Source organism: Ammospiza caudacuta, chromosome 7 (assembly GCF_027887145.1).
Source record: "Ammospiza caudacuta isolate bAmmCau1 chromosome 7, bAmmCau1.pri, whole genome shotgun sequence".
NCBI lineage: Eukaryota > Metazoa > Chordata > Aves > Passeriformes > Passerellidae > Ammospiza > Ammospiza caudacuta.
Window position 1 is genome coordinate 2,768,672 of NC_080599.1, and position 23,377 is coordinate 2,792,048.

At 49.1% G+C, this 23,377-nt stretch overlaps 1 protein-coding gene across 1 annotated transcript in view; it reads left to right on the forward strand.

The window, feature by feature from the left end:
• LOC131560164 (zinc finger protein 22-like) overlaps window positions 1-23,123 on the forward strand; it is a 38,938-nt gene extending 15,815 nt beyond the window's left edge. Inside the window, exons 2-3 of the mRNA XM_058808827.1 lie at window positions 17,056-17,076; window positions 22,788-23,123. Of these exons, the coding sequence (XP_058664810.1) occupies window positions 17,056-17,076; window positions 22,788-23,123 (357 nt within the window). The remainder of the gene's footprint in view (window positions 1-17,055; window positions 17,077-22,787) is intronic.
• Window positions 23,124-23,377: the final 254 nt, after the last annotated feature.

Consider the following 23,377-nt stretch of genomic DNA (forward strand, 5'->3'; position numbering starts at 1 on the left):
CAGATACCTATAACCACAGAGCTGTCATTATAAAATTACAACACTCCATGTCCAAATTTTCCTTCTTTCCTTTCACTTTTGTAATTGATACTATTTTTTCCTAAGAAAACAATTAAAAAAAAAACAGTAAAAGAAACAGCTATCAAAAAAGAACAGTACATCTATATACAAGTGTTTCTAGAATTAAGGCTAAAAAGAAGGAGACACTTCTTAAGTATCCAGGATCAAGTTAGTAAAATTCTAATGATTATAATAACAATTCTAAATTGCATATTGAATAGCATTTCCAATCAAGAAGATATTTTAAAACCTCAAGAATTTAAACTTCATTAAATTATCCAACTGTCTTGGCTTGTTCAGTTTCATGAGAAGAATTCCAGTTACTCATTACACCTTGGGGTTCAGACCTTTTTTCCCCACAAATGTGTGATGGCTGAAAACAGGAAATGTCAGCTTTGGAAATTTGTTCCAGAGTGCTGGGAATTTAGAGCAGATTCTACTGCCTAAAACCAGGCATGAAGTGTCACTTCTTATGTCTGAATATGTTCCCAGAGTGTGGCTGGGACTGCAAAGCTTCAATGGGCTGAGCAGCCTTGAGGAGCCCTGCCCTGCCCTGCAGTGGCTGCCAGTGCCAATCGGGGCTGTGGGCACTGCCTCAAACCTGGAGCACTCTTTGGGCACCCAAAGAGCTCCCAGGCTGGCAACCTTGCAGCAAGCAATCTCAGTGCCTTCAAAAGCCGTCTGCATTCAGCATTACAAACCACAAGTTTGTTAGACCTGGGGCTTCACTTCCAATTTTGTGAGCCACTTAAAATTCACTTCTCATTCTGAGAGCCACATCCAGTCAATCTCAACTGGAGAACTTTTCTGAACAGCATGAGAAATTTCTTTATCTTGCTTCTGTTTGTGAATTTAGAGCAAGCTAGAAGTACATTTACTCTGATAAATAAAAACTAAAAAAGCATTTACATTTGCTGGTCTTCTCTGCAAAGCGAGTGCAGGTTTCCTTGAGCAGATTACACAGATGCCTCGAAGCAGCAGCTCTAAAGGAGGGAAAAATATCATGTTTGCACAGGAGTGCACAGTGCTTTGTGCACCTAAAGAGTAGCAATGGAAATGACCTTCAAAATTTAACAGCTACATAAAACTGCCCACATGGAAACTGATTATTTCCACCACAAAAATATATCCTTGGTTCTATTACTTACTCTTTCAAGAGATCTTTATTTTCACATATCTCATCTTCCAGTTTCAAATGGAGTTTCTCATTTTCAAACTGATTTCATAGGGAACAAATGCAAAAAGACACTGTTATTGAAAAATATATTAGAAATGCACTTGAACTTCTCAAATCCCTCATGAAAAAGTCATTTGGGGCATCAGTAGACAGAAGTCTGTTTTATCTGGTATTATATGCTGAGTCATCTTTTGCATGAAAGATGCAATAATTAATGAACAATAATTTACCAGCAAATGAGACACAGGTATATTCTTCATACACACCCTCACACAGGACAGGTGCCTGCAACTTCTCAAAATAATCATTTTGTCAAGGCACAAACCAAACTGAAACAGTCTTTAATATTTAACTGTATCAAAATAGTGTCATACTGAATCAGGAAGCATTGAACTTCATATATTCAATGTACACTATACAATACTGGCCTGCAGTTCTTGAATGGCTTTATTCTGTGCTTCAATAATCTTTCTATTCTCTTGGAGTTTTCTTTCTTTCTGGTTTAGTTCAGTTTCCACCGTCAGTTTCCAGTGCTTGATCTTCTCAGCCTCTTTGTAGAGTTTTGAGAACAATTCATTCGTTGTTTCTGGATTCTATTAAAACAGGTTCCACAAGTTAATCTCAAATACTATCTAATTAATAGTATATAATATCTAATTAATACTGTTGTAGATAATGTATTTATCTCTTAGAAACATCACAAGAGTAATATTTTTTCCACAGATGGTGATATAAGCTTATACATGATCAGGAGCCCAAGTTTAAATCTTTGTGCATTCTCTGTGTATGTATCAAAAGGCATTACAGGGCACATAGAAGGTACAAATACAATGAAATATCCCAAACCCCCTTCAGACATCTCCAAATAGATGGGCTTAAAGACACGGATAACTGCAGTCCACCAAAATCAATAAAAGTTTTGCCAGAATTATCAGTGAAGCCAAAATTCCTTCTAGCAGGTTTTTCACACATTTCTGTCCTCTCCTTCTGACAGATACTGCTGAGTTAAGTAAAAGCAGCTTCAGAGACTTTGCCCAGGAGTACTTGTGACATTGCCATGAATACACACAGAATCACAGAATAATGAGGCTGGAAGAGACCTCTCAGATCATCGAGTCCAACCTATGCCCTGACACCTCAACTGCAGCACCAAGTGCCATGTCCAGGCTTTTTTAAACACATACAGAAATGGAGATTCTACCACCTCCCTGGGAAGAGCATTCCAGTGCTTCATTATTCTTTTAGTGAAAATTTTTTCCCTAGTATCCAACCTATCCCTTCCCTGCTGTAGCTTGAGACTGTGTCCTCTGGTTCTGTCAGTGCTGCCCAGTGGAAGAGATCGACCCCACCTGGCTCCAACCTCCCTGCAGGAAGCTGTAAAGAGCAATAAGGTCACCCCTAAGTCTCCTCTTCTCCAGGCTAAACAGCCCCAGCTCCTTCAAACGTTCCTCACAGGGCTTGTGTTGCAAACCCCTCCCCAGCCTTGCTGCCCTCCTCTGGATGTGCTCCAGCATCTCAACGTCCTTGCTAAGCTGAGGGCCCAGAACTGGACACAGCACTCAAGGTGCAGCCTCAGCAGTGCCCAGTACAGGGGCAGAATGAGCTCCCTGCTCCTGCTGGCCACACCATTCCTGATCCAGGCCAGGATGCCATTGGCCTTCCTGGCCACCAGGGCACACTGCTGGCTCATGTTCAACCGGCTGTCACCAGCACCCCCAGGGCCCTTTCTGCCTGAGCACTGTGCAGCCACACTGTCCCCAGCTTGGAACGTTGTAGGGGACTTTTGTGGCCAAAATGTGGAACTCAGCACTTGGACTGATTAAACTTCATGCTGCTGGACTCTGCCCATTCATCCAACTGATCTAAGTCTCTCTGCAGAGCCCTCCTTCCTTCCAGTAGATCAACACAAGCTCCCAGCTTAATGTCCTCTGCAAATTTACTCATGAAGGACTCGAGCCCTCACCCATGCCGTCTATAAAAACATTAAACAGAACTGGTCCCAGTACAGCCCTGAGGGACAGCACTGGTGCCTGGCTGCCAGCTGGATGCAGCACCATTCACCACCACTCTCTGACCCGGCCATGCAGCCAGTTCTGAGCCCAGCACAGAGTGCTCCTGTCCCAGCCATGGCTGCAGCTTCTCCAGGAGTGTGCTGTGGGAGACAGTGCCAAAGGCCTTGCTGGAGCCCAGACACACAACACCCACAGCCTTTCCTGCATGCACCAGGCAGTCACCTGCTCACAGAAGGAGCCCAGGTTGGTCAGACATGACCCACCCTTGGTAAAGCCCTGCTGGCTGGGTCTGATAGCCTGGCCATGCTGTGAGTGCAGTGTGATAGCACTCAGTGTGAACTGCTCCATTATCTCACCTGGCACTGAGGCCAGGCTGACTGGCCTGGAATTACCAGGATACTCCTTCCTACCTTTTTTGTACATGGGTGTCACACTGGCCAGTGTCCAATCATCTGGAACCTCACAGTGAGCCACAACTCCTGATAAATGATGGAGAGAGGCTTGGCAAGCTCATCTGCCAGCTCCCTCATCACCCTGGCATGGACCCCATCTGGACCCAGGGATTTATAAATATCCAAGTGTCCCAGCAGTTCTCTGCTCACACATGGAGCAAGAAGGAAAAGCACCACCCTTGTGCCCTTAGAACACCTTGAAAGTGTCCTACAAGCAGTGCTGGGCCAGTGGTTGAGGCAGGGAGAGCAACACAGGAGCCCCAAGGGCCCTTTGGTTCACTTACAACAGCCCCAAACAACATCCTTGTACTGGCTGCACCACAGTTTTGTTACAGTCCTGATGGTACTTTAATAGCTTAGGATTAAATAAGTCTAAAAAGTTGTCAGGGATATGAAAATCAGCAGGGAGAGCACAAGAAATGTGTTTTATTTTGTGGTAGCAAACAGTGTTTTGTAGCTGCAAAGTACAGAAGCTATTGCAAAAAAAATGAGCTGTACTGAGTTGTGCTAAAGCAGATATGTGCTGGTAAAGACACTGTGAAAGGAATCCAGTGCTTGAGGAAACCACTGAATTCATTGTTTTACAGATAAAATAAATCCAGACCAGGCAATTGGGAAAATCCATTTCGGTTTTCCAAATAATACTCTGACTTCAACCCTTCTGCCCCTCAACAGAGTATTCAGAGGCAGTTCCACAAGGATAGTTAAGTGTTTAAATCTTACTCTAATTAAAGCTCATAGACTTTGCAGACACTTCAAACAAAGAAAAAAACAACAACAATATTGCAATCACCTTAATTTTTAAAGATTAATTTCCAAGCATGTTCACTAAATCACAAATATCTCCTCTAAAGTGATTCAGCTTAAAACAGGAGACAGAAAACATTATTCCCTTCTGATTACTTCCTTTAGCCCTGAAATATCTACTGAATAATGCTTTAGGCGCTGTTTGGGAACAAATTCAAAAGACCCCAAGGAATTAGATGTGCAGAGTTGATACTCAGCTGACCTCTTCATCTACTTCAGAGCAAAGTTTCACTTGCTGTGAAATTGTATCTGAAACATGAAGAGATTTTGATCAATGTATTTCTAAAAAAAGTAACAGTGAAACTGTATTTAACAGTTACAGATATGAAACTGTGAGACTACTCATGAAAATTAAAACTTGACAATATATAAAAATCTAAAGAAGGTGCATGGCAAATATTCCAATCGTACCTGAATCAGTGATTTCACCACGGCTCGACACATCGAATGGCAGCTTAAATTCATCAACTGAGCGTCTGTTAATACTCTGCACAAATTTAAAAATTAGTTCCTTAATAGTAGATTTGCAAAGAAGAATTATAAAAGCCAGAAAAAATCCCTACAGATGATGTGAAAATAGAATGTGTCATTAATTAAACAGCTGCCTACAGTTTTCAAAGCCCAAGGTATTGGTAATGGCTTTGGAACTCACTTCTTACTTCCCAGTAAGAGGTTGATCAAACTGTTGGTGTCCTGCAGTTTGATTTACAGACTGTGGCCAAAGGGGAGCTTTTAATGCAGGGAACTCAGCAGCTCCTGCCTGTCTGGGCACTGGTGCATGGCAAAGGACTCAAGGAGAAAAATTACTTTTCTGAAGACTTCAGTAGTTGATATTTCTTTTTTGCTTTACTTCCAAGGGCACTTCTAAACCACATCTGATTATGTTTCAATATGAAAATACCCTTTTACAAGTTTTTGAAGTCACAGAAGTTCATCCTGTAAACAGCTAACTCATCTGATGTCAGAATATCCTGTTTGAATCTCAACATATTTCATAAGGAGCTTCGACATGAAAAAATAACTTGTTGCATTCTCATAACTCATTGTGGGGACAGAACATTTTCACTGCACACCTGATCTGGTGAGACCAAGACACCAATGCCAGTGCGAGCATCTGAGTGGGGCCTGTGGGAATCCATAAAATCAGAGGGGTTTGGGAAAGCTGCAAAAGGCAGGCCTCAGAGACAGCAGAACTGTGAACAGAGCCAAGCAGCAGCCATGAGATAGGTCAGCAGAAAAATTATGCAAAAAGTAGAAAAGTAAGGACAAATAGAACAATGGTCTGTGTATTAATGCTTGGCTAGAATAACTACCTAAGCTACAGAAAAGTTTATCTAGCAAGGTATTAGGAAGTTCTAAGCTTAATAATGGAGCTCTGTGCATTGTGTTTCAAGGCTCACAAGCAGGTATTGTATTCAAAAAAGGCAAGCATTGTTTTAACCAAAGGTACCTGCGCTTAAAGTGGTTGGATAGAACTGCTGTCAATATGCTTTTGCTTTGTGTGATTGGTCAAAAAACTTTTAAAGTAAGTTGTCACATTATGTTCTTTGTCTGCTGCCTGGGATGTGAGCTGCTGGCATCTTCCCATTGTCATAACCACGTAATGAGACTGATGCTGGAAAATAAAACAGCTCAAGGCAGTTCCTCAGCAGCCCCGTCCTGTTGGTGATTTGTACACAGACCCCGGCCAGTGATAGAGCCCTGCTCGCTCTCTGGGCTGAATTACCCACAGCAAACGTGGACTTACAGCACAGAGCAGATGCTCCAGAAGATGATTCCCTTCAGTTTTGAGAGAACACAACAACAAAAGTCTTTGAAATTCAAACCGAAGATGTCTGTGCATGTGCCACTCTAGGCATACGCACAGAAATGAGTCCAGTGCAGAAGCCGTCCCGGCCTATGCAGGGGCAGGTGTGTGTGCGCGCTCCAGCTCTGCCGGGACAAGGGGCAGGTGTGTGTGTGCTCCAGCCCGGGGCAAGGGGCAGGTGTGTGTGTGCTCCAGCCCGGGGCAAGGGGCAGGTGTGTGTGTGCTCCGGCTCTGCTGGGGCAAGGGGCGTGTGTGTGTGTGCTCCAGCCCGGGGCAAGGGGCAGGTGTGTGTGTGCTCCAGCTCGGGGCTCTGCCGGGGCACTCCCCGGGCCCAGCACTATCCCCGTGTCCCCGGGGAAGGGCCCTGCGCTTTCCCCCCGTCCCCTCCTCAGCCGCGGCCTCCAGAGCAGCACAGCCCAAGGGGGCGGCCAGTGGGGGGGGATGTGTGGTATGGACCGCCCTCAGCGGCCCCGCGGCCGAGCGCTCACCTGGGATCTGCCCGCAGACACCTGCCCAGCACTCAGGCGCGGCGGCATGAACAATTTAAAGCGGTTTTCCTTCTCCATGACTCCGATAAAAGGGCGGGCGGGGCGGCCCCAGCTCCCAGCGGCCGCTGAGGGCGGGCGCGAAGGGCGGGAAGCGGCAGCGGCCCCTCAGCGCGGGAGAGCTCTGAGGGGAAGGGGGGGGTCCCGCCTGCACAGGGAATAACTGGGGGAGCCCAGTCCTCCCGTCGGAAAAATGCGTGTTTTATGATTGCCTTTTCGCAAATATTAAAATGAATATTATATGTGTTGTGTCAGAAAGTTATGCTGTATTAATTTTCATAAGTAGTGTGTTAAATCTAGTTTTAGGGTATAACATAATATTAAAATAAAAACTATGCTATGTGAGATACTTTTTTTAAAGAAAGGACTCGCAACGAGATAGCGGCCACGGGACACCTAAATATTTCAGAGAAAGAGAATTTATTGCTCTCTTATCAGAAGAAACGAACTTCTTCCTGCCTGCTCAGCTATGAAGACGCCGTCAGGATTCAGAGGAAGAAGCTGACACTGATCAGACAGAAGCCTGTGTTTGAATGGAATTTATGCATCATGTATGAGGGGTATGAATATGCAACAGGCTATTGTTTTTAAGGGTTAACCCTCTGTTAATGTGTGTCCTTTTTCAGGCTTATGCTGCCCAGAAGAAGTTACCCAGACATCTGTAACTCTTTGTTTCTATTATCTCATATTGTCCTAATTCAAATTGTCCAAATTATTAATACTCTAATTATAAAAGTATCTTACGTAGCATAGTTTCTATTTTAACATTATGTTATAACCTAAAACTAGATTTAACACACTACTTAAGAAAATTAGTACAACATAACTTTCTAACACAACACATATAATATTCATTTTAATATTTGTGAAAAGCCAGTCATACAATATGCATTTTTCACACAGGTAATGCAGGCCCGGAAGGCATCTCCTGAAGCTGGCACAGCCCCAGCAGATGGCATTGGTGAGGAGGGGGCTGCTGGGGGTCAGTTTGGAATAACTGTGCTGTCCTAGGGTGACATTAGGACGCTTGTATCCCCAGCTGTCTGTTCTGTTCATGCTGGATATTATGTTCTGTGCCTTCAAGACTGGCTCTGAAGAGGGAAGTTTTGTTTTGGTTTTGTTATCAGCCACTCCCCCATGGCTGGCAGGGCACAGAGACAGGGCAGTACATGGTGCTGCTTTTGCTTTTTGCTTTGCTCTTGCTTTTGTTTCTGCTCATTAGTTAGTTTAGCTAAGCAGTCTGAATTTTTGCCTGGACTGTTTTCCTTTCCCTTTTTTGGAACCACTCAAACCTGCTCCAGACTGGGACCTGGGAAACACCGAGAGTTTGCACCTTGTGGCTGTAGCAGCTGCCCCAGCACCGGAGGGACTGATAACAGAGCGACCATTCCCAAGAGACACTTTCTGAATTTGTCATCTTTTTCAGAGTGGTGAAAGAGTGTTGTCACCTGGTATTGTTCATTTTGTGTGCTGGGGGTGCTTTGTCTGTTAAATAGACAGGTTCTTTCCACTTCTCTCCAAGGAATCCTTCCTGACCCGGTTGGGGAGAGGGGCTGTGTGGGTTTCCTTTCTGGAGGGGCCCCTTTGGAAGTTTTCTCCGAAATTTGCCCTAAATCAGGACAAAATTTGGTGCCCAATGCATGGGGCTTGAGAGAGAGTGGAAAAAACCCTGGTCTGACTGCATTTTGGTTGCCATTACTCTGTGTTGGTATCAAGCAGTTAATGGCCATGTTTTCTGAATTCATAATGTCTCTTGGGGTGGAGGCTTGCATGCATTTCTGGTCCCCAGGTGCAGAGGATCATTAACGGGACATCACACCATGATTAATATGATCAAGTGAAGCCAATTTATTACAAAAAGCAAGCCATATTTATACTGTTCTCTATTGTTCACACCTCAAGCTAATACGTGATTGGTTAAGTCCTTTTTACGCACACATTTTGACATTTCAGTTAATTTTAGTTAATCTTTCTTCTTCGTGCATCTTGCTGCAGGTTTTCTTGTGTGCCTTTGCATCCTGAACCATCTGCTGCTGAGCATGTTCTTCTCCTTTTGTGTCCTTCAAGGGCATGGTGACCTTACTCAGTTTCTAAGAAGGCTGGATTGTGCATATGTTGCATATGTCCATTGTCCTGCAAAAAACCCTCAACACTCCTCCCAATGCTTTCTGGTCATTCAAGTGCCCTTCAGCTGACTGGTTTCATGCTTTGACCTTTGGGGAATTGCCTAATATTTCTGAAGCTCAAATAAATATCATATTAGTCAACATCTTAATTGTGTTTATATCTCACAGAATTACCTTTTCTTTTGTCTTTGTCTGAAACTGTTGCTGTACGGAAATCTCTGGGGGATGGTGGACATGTCAGATGGTGCTGGAACATCCCAGAGCACTTGGACCTTGGCTCTACACAGGAGCGCTCTTCATCCCCTTTCTCTCTTTTCCTCCCTGTGGGCATGGAGGGAGCTCCTGACTTCAGTGTGTGACTCGTGTGTGCAAAGAGCAAATCTGGGCAGAATCAGGGCACGAAGGGTTTGGGGAGACCTTGGGACCTGTGCTGGGCACAGAAGGTGTTTTCCATTGCTCTGAAGCTGTCTGCTGTGGAAAGTGGATTTAATATCCCACAGAGAAATGACTTTTGCATTTCATGGAGCTGTGCCTTCCCTTGGCTTTGTTAGCTGACAAGAAATGAACATCCCTCTGTGTCTCGGGCAGCTCCTTCTCCAAGGAAAGCAGGTGGGAGTTGGAGCCAAGGAGCTGAAAGCTGCAGGTGCAGCCTGGGCTGGAGGGAGCTCAGATTTGCACAAGGTTGCTCTGAGTGCCAGGGCTTGGATGGGGGAAATGGTGGGGTGGGGGTAGGGACAGAGTCAGATTGATTGTCAGCCATGAAAGGTCTTGATTTTCATGTCTATTCAAACTGCATGAGGAGGTGCTTGGATTCAGTGTCAATTGAAGATTGCACATATCAATTTATTAACAGGGGAAAAAACCTAAACGGGACCTAAGAAATCTTTTCTCACTGTTTTTTAAAATCGAATATATTCAGTTTGAATGCACTTCTGAAATCTGCCTAATTAACCACACAAGGTTTGAAAACTGAAATCAAATTATCCCCAGAGGCTTGGCTTGTTAAGGTGTTCTGAATGTTACTGAGCCCTGGGACACTGAATTCCTGCACTGAAGAGCTGAAGGCTGAACAAGCCTCTGCAGCAGGAAAATTCAGCAGCAGCCTCCAAGGTGCTGAGGATGTCAGCAGCCCCCACTGAGGCCATCCCTGCCCAGAGACCGTGGGGGAATGGGCAGACAAGGAGAGCGTCCCTGGGGCTGGGGCAGCACAACTCAGAGGCACCAGCGGCTCCAGCTGGGAAATGGAGTGTGGAATGTGGCTGGGAGCTCAAAAGAACAAAACAGCCTTTACTGGGAACTTTAGAAAAATCAGAGAAACTTTGGCAAAAGGTTTAGTATGACATTCAATCAACAAAAACCAATTCTCAAAGCACTGACTTGGCCCATTCACCTTCACAAACTCTTAGCTTGATCAATTTTAAGTTACTCAAATTTTACAAGAAGCGTGAATGAAAAAGAGAGAAAGACAAAAAAGATACAGAGAAGCACACACACAGCTACCAACTCCTGGATTCCAGCAGTGTTCAGATAGAAATTCCAGGAGGAGAGAGGGTCAAGATGTGTGCTTGCCTTGTGGTCAGCCTTCAATACCCCTTGGTGTTGCTGGGCCCTTCCCCCAGGTGGGCCTTGGGCTCATTTGGTCCCTCAGGAGCTGGGCTGGGGCTGCAGAGGTGGCTGTGGAGCATTGCCTGTGCTGTGCCAGGGACTGGCAGACACTGCTGGGCTGGGATGGAGGCTCTGGGGGGATTGGGGTCACAGGGCATGTCGGTTTCTCGGCTGTTTAGGTGGCCTGGAAAGGCTCAGGGATGGCCTTGAAGAGCCGACGCTTCAAAGGACGAGAAGAGATTTCTGATCTTTTCTCGGTCTCGGTGTTTATTAATTGTTTATCTAAAAGATTTTCTTTCGGCCCAACAGAGGTCTGCACAGCATGTCAGCCATGGGCACACTGAGAGCCCCCGGGGCGGTCACCTATCTTTATACTCGAAGTTACGTACACAATATTTATTATTTTTCCCCAATACCTTTTACCCTTATTAACCGGTGCACTTCTAGTAATAACCAATCTCAAAGTGCCAACATCACCACAGAAGATGGAGGCCAAGAAGAAGAAGAAGAAGGACAGGACACGCCCCAATTCCTCCATCTTACTTCTTTAGACCCCCCTGTACAGAAATCCTAAACCCTGTGTCTTACACTCTAATTAACTTATCCCTTCACCATTCACCCAGTGAAATCCTCCCATCCTCATACAGGTGTCGTCTCCTGTGTAGGATCAAAGTCCAGCCACCAGACACTTCTGGCAACATTCCAGGACTCCCGAGCCCCCCAAGGGTGGTCTCGGACACTCTGCACCTCCGTCCTGAGGTGCTGAGATCCCACAAGGGCAGGGCAGGGAAAGGCTGGACCTGCCCCTTCCTCCCCCACACACAAAATGCTTAGAGCCAACAATCTCCTCCAGTCTGTCACTACAGGGAATGCTGGAAGTGAAATCCCATTTGTGGCCATGGCCACCTGTTTCAGAAGGACAGTTCTTTTCCATAGGAAGGAAAGCACAGAGCTCCAAGGTTTGAAAGGCAGATGAGAACCTCAGTAGGCCAAGACCAGCCAGACGTGTCAGGAATGGCACGTTTTTTTTGGGAGCAGTCTTTGAATTTAGGGAATTTTGGAGGTGGAAACCCAATCTCGGCCATGGGCACCTGGAGAGACAGGACAGTTCTTTCCCGTGGGAAGGAGAGCATGGACCCTCCCTCAGTGTTTTGGGGACAGATGAGAAGTGACTATTGTGAAACCACTGCCAGCCAGATTTGTCCTGACAATATTCCTATGGGAACAATCTCGAGATATAAGGAAATTTGGAGGTGAAATCCCAATTCTGGCCATGGGTGCCTGGAGCAGAAGGAGAGTTCTTTTCCATTGGGAAGGAAAGCACAGAGCCCCAGTGTTTCAGCAGCAGATGAGAAGTGACCCTCAACATGCACAGGTCAGCTGGACCAGTCAGGCAGTCTATGGGAGGCCAAACCAGCCAGAGCTGTTCTGTGTTCCCTTGGTTTTATGGGGCTCCATAGTGTCACAATGGTGCCTTGGATCCATGGGGCCCCGCAGTGTCATAATGGTGACTTGATTCCATGGGTTCCAGCAGTGTCACAATGGCCCTTTGATTACAAGAAGACCTGCAGTGCCACAATGGCCCCTAGGTTCCATGGGGTCCCACAATGTCACAGTGGCCCCTAGGTGTCATAAGGCCCCACAGTGTCACAATGGTCCCAAGGACTCCCTGAGCCCTTGCAGTGTCACAATGGTCTCCATGGTTCCCCAGGCCCCACAATGTCATGGGACTCCTCTGTTCCATGAGGTCTGCAATATCACAATGGACCTTTGTACTCTGGGGCTTTGCTGTGTCACAATGGTCTCCTCTGGCTTCACAGTGTCACAATGGACCATTGATGACAGGAGGCCACTCTATTGCCCTGGAGCTTTGGTTCCATGCACCCCTGCAGTGTCACAAAGGCTTCTTGGTTTCATGAGGCCCCACAGTATCACAATAGTCCTCCCAGGGCCACCATGAGGAGGTCCATAGTATCACAATGGACTTCTTCATGGTCTTGCTGGTTCCATGAGGCCTCACAGTGTCCCAATGGTTTTCTTATTCCACCAAGCCTCATAGTGTCACAATGGTCTCCATGTTTCCATGAATCCCAGCAATGTCACAGTGCTCTCCATGATTCCATGGTGCCCCACAGTGTCACAATGGTCCCTTGGTGTCACAGGACCCCACAGTGTCACTATGGACCCTTGGTCTCACAGGGCCCCACAGGGTCACAATGGTCCCTTGGTTCCATGGGCCCTGTGCTGCTGCATTCCCCCCTCCCCTTCTCAGGCCTCCCTGCCAGCTGAGAAATGCTCCTTGGGCCTCAGCCTTGGCCAACAGCCCCTGGGCTCAGCTCCTCTGCAGCTCATCACAAACACTGTCTGCTCCAGGCACTGCTGCTGCCCAACCAGCACCTGGTTCCTCTAGGAGCAGCCCTGGGAGCTGTTTTTGTTCCCTCAGCGGCACAACATCCCTGTTCACACACTGCCAAAGAAAGCTGTTGGTGCCAAGTGTGGCCAGGATGAACCATTGCTGGGACTGAAGCCCCTCTCTTGGGGCCCTGCAAACAGCGCTCCAAAAGGAGCCCTTGGAGCTCTCCTGGGCTAGCGACTCCCTCTGAGTGGGGCCTCTCCTGGCTGGGAACTCTCCCGTTTGCTGCACTCGGGGATCCTGAACAACGACAGAGCCTGGGCCGATCCCCCCACTCCTCCAGGCTCAGCCCTTTGCCCTTTGCTGGGGAGATGCCAAAGGATCCACAGTGAGCATTGCCTGCCCTCAGGGGAATTGCTCACAGGTGCCTTGCACTGACTCTTTGTGTCTGTGTTCACACAGGAGTGCCTGTGCTGGGGAAATGTGGCAGAAATGCTGCTCTCTGAGGGGTTGGCATCCCTTGGATAGCTGAGTCAGTCAGATATCCAGATATCAGTAAGTAAGGTTTTGTCACAAGCTCTAAGCTAAGTTAAATGCTGCTAAGAGCTGTTCTTTTGCTAAGATATAAAACTTATTTTAAGTTATTACCTAATTTTTTAAGGTGCTATTCCTGTTTTAAATTGTTAAGTCATAAGTTATAAGTTAGGTTAAATACTGTTAAGTAGTGTTCTTCTGCCAAATTGTGAGGTTGAAGGTATCACTTAAGGTTAAGGTGCACGTTAAATTCTGTTAGGTTTGAGCTCTATTAAGCTTTTAGGCTGTAGACCTTTTATCCTTGCCCTCGCTGCCCTTGTGTCATACACACACACAGGGACAGTTCTCAGTTCATTTCTGGTTTGATTGCCTGGATTTACTTTGGTTTTGTTGTTACTTTGTTTTCCTGGTGTGCCTGAAGTGTCCAGTCAGGAGCAGAGTGACTCTTGCCAAGGAACTTTGTGCTGCTGTCCCTTAATGTTAAATTTGGTTTTTGCTGCTCCCTTGCTGGGGATTTTTTCAGTGCTATCACGGCCTCGTTGGTAGCAGGGTGAAGGAGCCCTGGCCCAGGCTCTGGCCCTGGGGGACACGAGGACGCTGCCGGGGGGTCCCTGTCCCCCTGTGCCACCCCCAGGGCCCCGGCCCCCCGTCCCCGTGTCAGGCTCTGGGGTCGATCTCGTGGAACATCCTCTGGGGGAGGCTGCGGGGCTGGGGGCGGGGGGACCTGGGGGGACAGGGGACCCCGCTGTGCACGAGCAGTGTTGGACTGCTCTGGGGGGAGCTGTGAGGGGGGCTGGGGCAGAGTGACCTCCCAAGGGACCTCACACAACCCCTGTGATGTCACTCAGCCCCCTGTGATGTCGCACACACCCTGTGATGTCACACAGCCTCCTGTGATGCCACACAGCTCTTTTGCAATGTCACATAGACACCAATGATGTCACAGCCCACTCTGGGATGTCACACATCCCGCTTGTGATGCCACAGAACCAAATCTGGGATGTCACCCTAGAATGTCATGCAGCTGCACTGTGATGTCACAGAAGACACTGTGATGTCAAAAAGGCACCCTGTGATGTCACTGTCTGTTCTGTGTTGTCACAGCCTGCTCTGTGATGTTACACAGCCACCCAGTGATGTCACAACCCACTCTCTGATGTCACAGAGACATCCTCTATGATGGCAGGATCTGCTCTGTGGCCTCACACCCTACTCTTTATTGTCACAGGCAGCTGTGTGATGTTACAACAGTCTCAGTGATGTCACAAAACCCTCTCTTCGACGTCATACTGCCATTCTGTAATGTCACAGCACACGCTTTGACCTTACAGCCAGCTCTATGATGTCACACAGCCATGCCATTTTGTCACAACATGCTCTGGATGTCACAGAATCCCCTCTGTGATGCTGTAGCTGCTCAGTGACCTCACACAACAAACTCTGTGATGTCATAGCCCAACCTGTGACCTCACACAGCCCACTCGGTGCTGTCACACAGCCCCTTGCTGACATCCCAGCTGCTCTGTGCCTCTGTGACACAGCCCCAGAGGTGCTGCTGTGACACAGCCCCCTCGGGGCCATCCCACAGCCCCTGCCAGTGCTGAGCCCCTGTGAGCTCTGTCTGTGCCCTGCTGGTGTCCCTGAGGGGCCCTGGCAGCGTCCCAGCCCTGCTGGGCTGTGCACAGGAGCTGCTCCTGGCCAGAGCTGTCTCTCTGCAGCGCTGCCCTTGCCAGGAGCTGCCTCTGGGCCAGGAGCCCAGCCCAGCTCAGCAGCACAGACACAGCACAGGGACTTTAATGACCCTCTGTGGCTTTGGTGCTGTTTGCATCAGACTCAGTCCCTCCGAGTGTGCTCAAAAATTTCTGAAGTATTCAAAAAGTAATTGAAACACTGAAATTTCCCAAAATATAAATAGATTCATCTGAGGGACAGGACTGAGAAAGTGTCCCCAGGTTCCAGGAAGAGCAGGACACTCGTTGCAGTGATGGCAGCTGGGGACACGCAAGGAAAAGGTGTCTCTGATGCTGAGCAAACCTGCGCCTCTGTCCCTGCAGGCTGTCAGCATCCCCCGGCTGTGCCACCTGGCTGGGCCCTTCCTTTGCTGACAGCTCTGCCTCCTGCCTGCCTCTGCCTGCCCACACAAAGCCTGGGGCTGCTCCAGGCTCCTTTTGGGGACGTGCTGCACCACAGCCCTGCCCTGGTATGGAAATTCCTTTCTGCTGCTGCCCAGGCTGGACCTGCCCAGCTGTCCTTGGTGCTATTATGTCTTATTCAGGCTCATTCCTACTATGAAGAAAAAGCTCCAGCCTCTCTGAAACCACCCTTCCATCCCTCCCGGGCTACTCCTATTCTACCCTCAGTCTCCACACCACTGAGCCCAGAGCCATCACCCTCTACCAGCTGGTTTTGTGATGAGGCCTCCAAAGTGCATCCTGGGAGATTTTTGTGTCTTCTCCAAGGTCTGAGAAAATGGAAAAATAGTGATCAAAGTTATTTTCTCCACAATCTTGGAATGACAGAAGAGGGGCCAATATCTTTAAATTGAATGAGTGTGGATTTATATATCTTAGAAGGAGGAAATAATTTACAAGTATGAGGGTGGCTCGAAACTGCAGCTGATTTTCCAGAGAAGTGGATTCCCCATCCCAGGAATTGTCCAAGAACAAGAACTTTGTGCAGCCTGACCCAGTGAAACCCTCTCATCCTCAGGGACAGAATTCCTGTAGTGTGTGTTCTCTGATGTGCTGGATGCCCTCACAAGGCTTCTGGCCAGAATGTCTGCTGAGGGCAGCCAGGCTGCTGCAGGGGCAGTGACCTCATAGCCATTACCACGGCAGCCCTGTCCCCTGGGCCTGGCTCTCCCTTTCCTCTGCCCCTGCCTTGGCTCTGCTGCCATGAAGAGTTTTGTCATTAATATCTTGTCCCCAAGGTGCTGGGGCCAGTGGCTTCCCAGTCAGGCTCCTGGGGCAGAAGTGGCTTTTCAGAGCCCAGCCAGGAATGAGCCCTGAGGCAGCAGCTCTGCAGTGGTGGCCACCTGGCTGGGCTGCCAAGGGAGGCTTCTGGCCATGGCCTGCAAGCAGCTGCTGCTGCCAAGGTGCCTTTGGTGCCTCAGGCTCTCCCTGGCACAGCTCCCAGCACGGCACTCTGCCCTTGTGCCCGAGCCCTTCCCTGTGCTGGGGCTGGCCTGGGGCTTTCCTGCAGCGGGACCTGCCCTGCTGATGGCACAGGAAAGGCAGTTCCTGCTGGAGCAGGAGGCTCTGCCTGCCATGGGCTCCAACAACTCCAGCAAGGCCCTGTTGACTTCAAAATTGCTGCCTAGAGCACTATATTCTAATAATTGTTATAGCTCCTGAACTGTGGATTAAATAACTGTGCTGGTGATCTTTCAATCTGATCATGATCAGAATAAGCCAGAGACATATTTATATAAATTAATCTGGTATTCTATCATTAATCCTATGGGACAAATTGTGTTAAAGTTGAATTCCACCTGTTCAATGTTTTACACCTTTGAGAAATTCTCGGGCTGGGATTGGATCCAGCCACTCCCAGTCTCCTCTCTTTGAAGGAATTTTAGAAGTCTAGGGGCCCTACAGGGGTTTGAGGAACCATGTTGGCTGTTGGGTGTCATTTCTCCACCTCATGATTTAGCAGGAGTTTTTCCAATAAAGAAATAAAGCTTTTACCTGAAGCTCCCACTGTGCCCATGACAGGAACCCCTGTGAGTGTCTGGGACATCCCGGCTTTTTGGCAGCCTGGAGACTCCTGGGATGTCACCGTGGAGCCCCCTTGAGTGCCTGTGACAGATTGGTGCCTTTGCAGCCCACAGTCCCCCTGGGATGTCACCATGAAATTGCTGCGACTGCCTCTGACCACACGGCTCTTTACCATCCCCAGAAAGCCGTGGGAGGTCTCCATAGAGCCCCTGTCTCTGCCTGTGACATTCCAGCTCTGGAACAGCCTGGAGACTCTTGGAAAGTCCCCATGGAATCTCTCTGAGAGCCTGTGACAAACCTGATCCTTTGCAGGTAACCATCACCAGCATCCTGTTGTTATGGTCAGTTTCCATGGCAACCATCATGTGCCCCCTGTTGCTATGGTCAGTTTCCATGGTAACCATCACCAGCCACTGTTGCTATGGTCAGTTTCCACGGCAACCATCACGTGCCCCCTGTTGCTATGGTCAGTTTCCATGGCAACCATCACCAGCCCCCTGTTACTATGGTCAGTTTCCATGGCAGCTCCATGGAGACCCCATGCCAGGGGTGGTTGCCATGGATACCAGCTCAGGCCTGCAGCCACATCCCGTTGCCATGGCAACCATTGGCAGCCCCATCCCCAGGCTCATGGGATCCCAGAACCACAGAATTGGCTGAGCTGGGAGGGACCCATCAGGATCCTCCAGTCCAACTGCTGGCCCTGCACAGGACACCCCAACAATGTCAGCCTGGGCCTGGCAGCGCTGTCCAAACGCTGCTGGAGCTCAGAGAGCCCTGGAGCTGGGACCCTTCCCTGGGGAGCCTGGGCAGGGCCCCAGCAGCCTCTGGGCAAAAACCTTTTCCTGACATCCAACCTGAGTCTGCCCTGACTCAGCTGCAGCCGTTCCCTCCACTCCTGTCCCTGGGCACCAGAGGGAAGAGGTTCTCACAGCCCCAGCCAGGGACCCGTTCCCAAGGCTGTTGCCATGGCCACCAGGGCTGGGACCAGCTGGGATGCTCGGTTTCCATGGGCCAGGATTTAGGAATGGGATTCCCCAATTTCCTGCTTTTGCTAAAACTGCACTGCCCTCACTGCCCTCCCGCCTCCCATGGACAGCACAAAAGGCAAAGATCCCAGGCTGGGATAAGAACAATTCATTGTGAACAGCAACAAGATAAGGAAGAAGCCAAACAGAAACAATATTGCTAACAGAAGGGATAAATGAAACTGTTTACAGGGAAAACTACAACACAGCCACCTGGCTCTTCCCAGAAACATATATCCCCCACCTGGAAAGGACACCCTTCTCCTGAGGGAGACAGTCCCTTTCCTGCCCCTGGCAGTGACCTGATGTGGGAGTGAATGTAATGACATGCCAATGGCCAGACCCTCATGTTCGTCAGTTCCACACCATGTCATTGACAGGGGAAGGAATAGGCAATAGGTGTCTTCCCAGCATGGATCACAGGGAACCTGGATCACCCAAGCTCTTCCCAACACAGTTTTCTCATGGGGGATGAAGCTCTTCCTGCAGCTGGGGCATTTCCAGCTTCCCTTACTGGTGCCTGCGTTGGTGTCTGGTCAAGTCAGTGCTGCTGGTGAACCTCTTCCCACATGTGGCGCACTGGTAGGGCCTCTCCTCAGTGTGGGTGTGTAGGTGGGTGACAAGGTGGGAGTTTTGCTTGAGGCCCTTCCTGCAGTTGGGGCAGCAGAAGGGCCTCTCATCTGTGTGAATCCGCTCATGCAGGAGGAGATTAGAGCTGCTCTGAAACCTCTTCCCACAGGTGGAGCACTCGTAGGGCCTCTCCCCACTGTGGATGCACTGGTGCCTGATGAGGTTGGAGTTGTGCTTGAAGCCCTTCCCACACTCAGGGCAGCGGAAGGGCTTCTCCTCTGTGTGAATCCGCTGGTGCTGGAGGAGATTCCAGCTAGTGTGAAACCTCTTCTGACACTCAGGACACTCGTAGGGCCTCTCCCCAGTGTGGATGCATTGGTGCCTGATGAGGGCGGAGCTGTAGCTGAAGCCCTTCAAACACTCCTCACACTCATAGGGCCATTCCCCAGTGTGGATCATGTCATGACAAATCAGGGTGCTGCTCTGCCTGAAGCTCTTCCCACACTCCCAATAATTGTGGGGCTTCTCCCTATCATGAAGCTGCTCATGGACCACCAGCTCTGAGCTCTGGCTGAAGCTCTGCCCACCTTCCTGGCTCAGGCTGGGTCTTTCCTACTCAGAGCACGCTGGGCTGGGTTTGCAGCCCATCCTTGTGCGGAATTGCTGGGGCTTTTCCTCCCTATTGGATTCCTCTGCCCTGGAGCCACTCATAACAGCTTCTTCCACGAGGTTCTGCTGTGGGGATTTGTCCTCCCTGGTCTCAATCCTCATCTCTTTGTCTGGGGGCAGAAGGACAAGGAGAGGATGGGATTTGCCTCCGTGCCAGAGGGAAGGGGAAGGAGATCCCCCCAGGCAATCCCTGGTGGTAGGACAGTGTTGGCAGCAGGGTTGTGCTGCAGCCAGGGGCTGTGCTGGGAGATGGAGCAGGAGAGAGGGGAAAGGGGCACTGACTTCCTCTTCACCTGCCTGGGTATCCCGGGGCATCTTCCTCTTCCTCGCAGCCTCCTTCTCCATCTGACAAAGGTTTCGGGATGGGAAATCCTGTTTTGGGAGAATAACAAGGGCTGAGCACTTTGAGTTTTTTTTCTGGTTTGAAGGCAAACCTGGGAGACAGTCTTTCACAGACTGGGGGGCTTTGCCAAATCTAAGAATATTTTGTCTTTTTGTCCCTATCAACCTTGTTAACACCTGCATAGAGCTTTACCTTCCTTTTCAAAATGTGAATTCGGCCAAATTTCCACATTTCTTTTTTCAGAATGTGCCAGCATCTAAACTGGAGCTGAGCAGGACTAATGGAACTTGGAATTGCCAGGAATTTGCTTCTTTTGTCATTTCATTAAAGTTTGGGGGTTTTTTTTGCATTTCCATCAAAAGTGTCTTGTGGGAAAAGCAAATTCAAGTCATTTTTTGGAGGGTTAAGTTTGATTTCTGAGCAGAAACAATTTTACTTTGTTTCTGTCACCCCAGAGAGGGATAGAGACCCCCCCAGCCTCCCCAGGTGTGAGAAGGTCGGAGAGCCCCCCAGCCCCAAGCACCCTCAGCGGTGAGAGGGACACAGAGCCCCTGGTGCCCAGCCCTGCACAGGCATTGCCTGAGGCCAGAGGGATGGAGACCCACCGAGCATCCCCCAGGGTGAGGGTACAGAGAGCCCCGAGCATCCCCTGGGCTGAGAGGGACAGAGACCCCCCTGAGCACCCCCTGGCACAGGGGTGAGAGGGAGGGAGACCCTCCAGGCATTCTCTGGGGTGAGAATGATGGAGACCCCCTGGGGAATGGCCTGGGGTGATTGGCCCTGTGGACAGGGACAATAGCAACAAATTCCTCCTGAGCGTTCCCGAGGGTAAGAGGCACAGAGACCCCTTGAGCATCCCCAGGGCACTGGACAAAATAAATTAGGCAGAAATCAAACTTAATCCTACATAAAATACTTTCATGAATATTTGATTTTCCCAAGAGTCACATGTGATGAAAATGCAAACAACTCCCAAACAGGAATAAACTGACAATAGAAGAAATTCTGTGGCAATTCCAAGTTTCATTGGTTCCTGCACAGCTCCAGCTCAGCTGCTGGCAGGTTCCAATAAAAGAAAAGTGGAAATTAGGCCCAATACAGATTATTAAAAGGAAGGGAAAACTTTGTGTAGCTGTCACAAAGGTGACAGGGATGAAGAGAATACTGATTCTCACATTTGGCAAAAAACCCAAGCCTGTGAATTCCAGAGTTATTTTTGAATTTAGCTACTTGAGCTGGGCTTTTTGTGGGATTTATAGCAGCCTTGTGCTCCTCATTATGGGGTGAATGAACCTTGTCAGTCTCGCTGGTATCATTTGCTCCCTTTCCTCCAGTGATTTTTTTGTCCTTCAAAGAAGGACAAAAAAATATTTTCTTTTTCACTGGCCACCTACAACAGCCATTTTCCTCATCAGTTCTCCCATAAGTTGCTCAGAGGAAGCTGTGTCCATGTTTCCAAGAGTTCCTCCAGAGAGAACCACAACCTCCTCAGAGGAGGGAACCATGCTGTTGTCAAAGGCACTTGGGGTCAGAGAACAGTGCCCTGAACCCACTATGGCAAAATAATGTTGCAATCTGGCTAAGAAAATTGCTGGAGAGATGCCTCTGCCCCAATGAAGGTGCTAAAAAGACCAAATCCAAGGTGGATTTTATTGAACACTAAATGTGAGGTAGAGAGAGAGATGGAAAGACAGAGAAAAGGGGGGAGAGTAAGGGAGGGACAGGAACAGAGACCTCACCTGGAGCAGGGCAAGTGTGACATTGTCCCCTGTGTGTGTGGCCTTCCCGGGGTGGGGGATTTACACTTGAGCCAGTTTGGGTAAGGGGGGTGGTGTTCACCCCCTGAGCAGGGATTACCCCACCGTTTCAGGTTGCCATGCAAGATGTAACCAAATGCAGGTTTTCAATCCCCATCTTCATCAACTGCTATAAACAGGTGGGGCAGTGTTCTTTATCTCTTCCATGACTCAGCCCTGATAACACCCTCCAGGGGAGATATCTTCTGCTAATGGGCCATTGAGTGTCACTGCAGGACTGATAAAATTCCATCATCCCATTGTGGGATGCTCCACCCAGGGGGAGGATCCAAGCATTCCTACCTGGATATAAGCTGAGGCTGGAAATACCAGGAGCAGCTTGCCTAATGGATTGCCAGAGGACGAGAGCTCCATAACCAGCACTGGACCTTCAGAGGAAGACCAGACCCTTCTACAGGATCACTGTTTTGACAGAATCACCTTCGTCACTCCAACAGGACTGCAGCCTCCATTTAATGGGACTGCAGCCACCACCGTGACCAACAGGGTGTCAGGTTATATCCTGACTCTGTCAGTTTAAGGCAGGGTTTCTGTATCATTCCCTTGATCCTAATTTTGTTTTTGAATTGGAATTCTGGCTTAGACTCTCCCTCAGGTTTGCCTTCAATCCGGTGCAAAATTTAGTGTGCTCATTCCTTGTTTTCCTCCCAAAACAGGATTTCCCATTCCTAAAACTTAGCCAGATGGAGGGAGAGACTGCGAGGAAGATGCCCCGGGATACCCAGGCAGGTGAGGAGGAAGTCAGTGCCCCTTTCCCCCTCTCTCATGCTCCATCTCCCAGCCCAGCACAGCCCCCAGCTGCAGGACAACCCTGCTGCCAACGCTGTCCTACCAGGGATGCACTGGGGGGATCTCCTTCCCCTTCCCTCTGGCACGGAGGCAAATCCCATCCTCTCCTTGTCTTTCCTCCCCCAGAGAAGAAGCTGAGGATGGAGACCAAGAAGGACAAATTCCCCCAACAGAACCTTGTGGAAGAGGCCGTTTTGAGCAGTGCCACGGTGCAGAATTCCAACTGGGAGGAAATGCCTCAGAGATCCCAAAGGAAGAGGGGCTCCAAAGCCAGTCCAGGGTACTCTCAGGAGGAAAGACCCACCCTGAGCCATGAAGGTGGACAGAGCTTCAGCCAAAGCTCAGAGCTGGTGGTCCATGAGCAGCCTCATGATTAGAAGAAGCCCTACAAGTGCTCAGAGTGTGAGAAGAGCTTCAGGCACAGCAGCAGCCTGATCAGCCACCAGATGATCCACACTGGGGAGAAGCCTCACAAGTGCCCTGAGTGTCAGAAGAAGTTTCACACCAGTTCTCATCTCGTCCAGCACCAGCGGATTCACACGGTTGAGAGGCCCTTCCGCTGCCCTGACTGCGGGAAGGGCTTCAAGCACAACTCCACCCTCATCACCCACCGGCGCATCCACACTGGGGAGAGGCCCTACGAGTGTCCCCAGTGTGGGAAGAGCTTCACCAGCAGCTCTCACTTGACCAGACACCAACGGAGTCACCAGTAAAATAAACCCTGCACATGCCCCAACTGCAGGAAGAGTTCATGCACTGCTCCAGCTTTATCCCCCATAGGAGAACCCACGTTGGGAAGAGCCCTGGGGACCCATTTTCCCTGTGATCCATGCTGGGAAGACAGCTGTACCTTTTCTTGCCCCTGCCAATGATATGATGTGGGATGGAAGAACATGAGGGTCTGGCTATGGCCCTGTCATTACATTTACTCCCACCTCAGGTCATTGCCAGGGGCAGGAAAGGGACT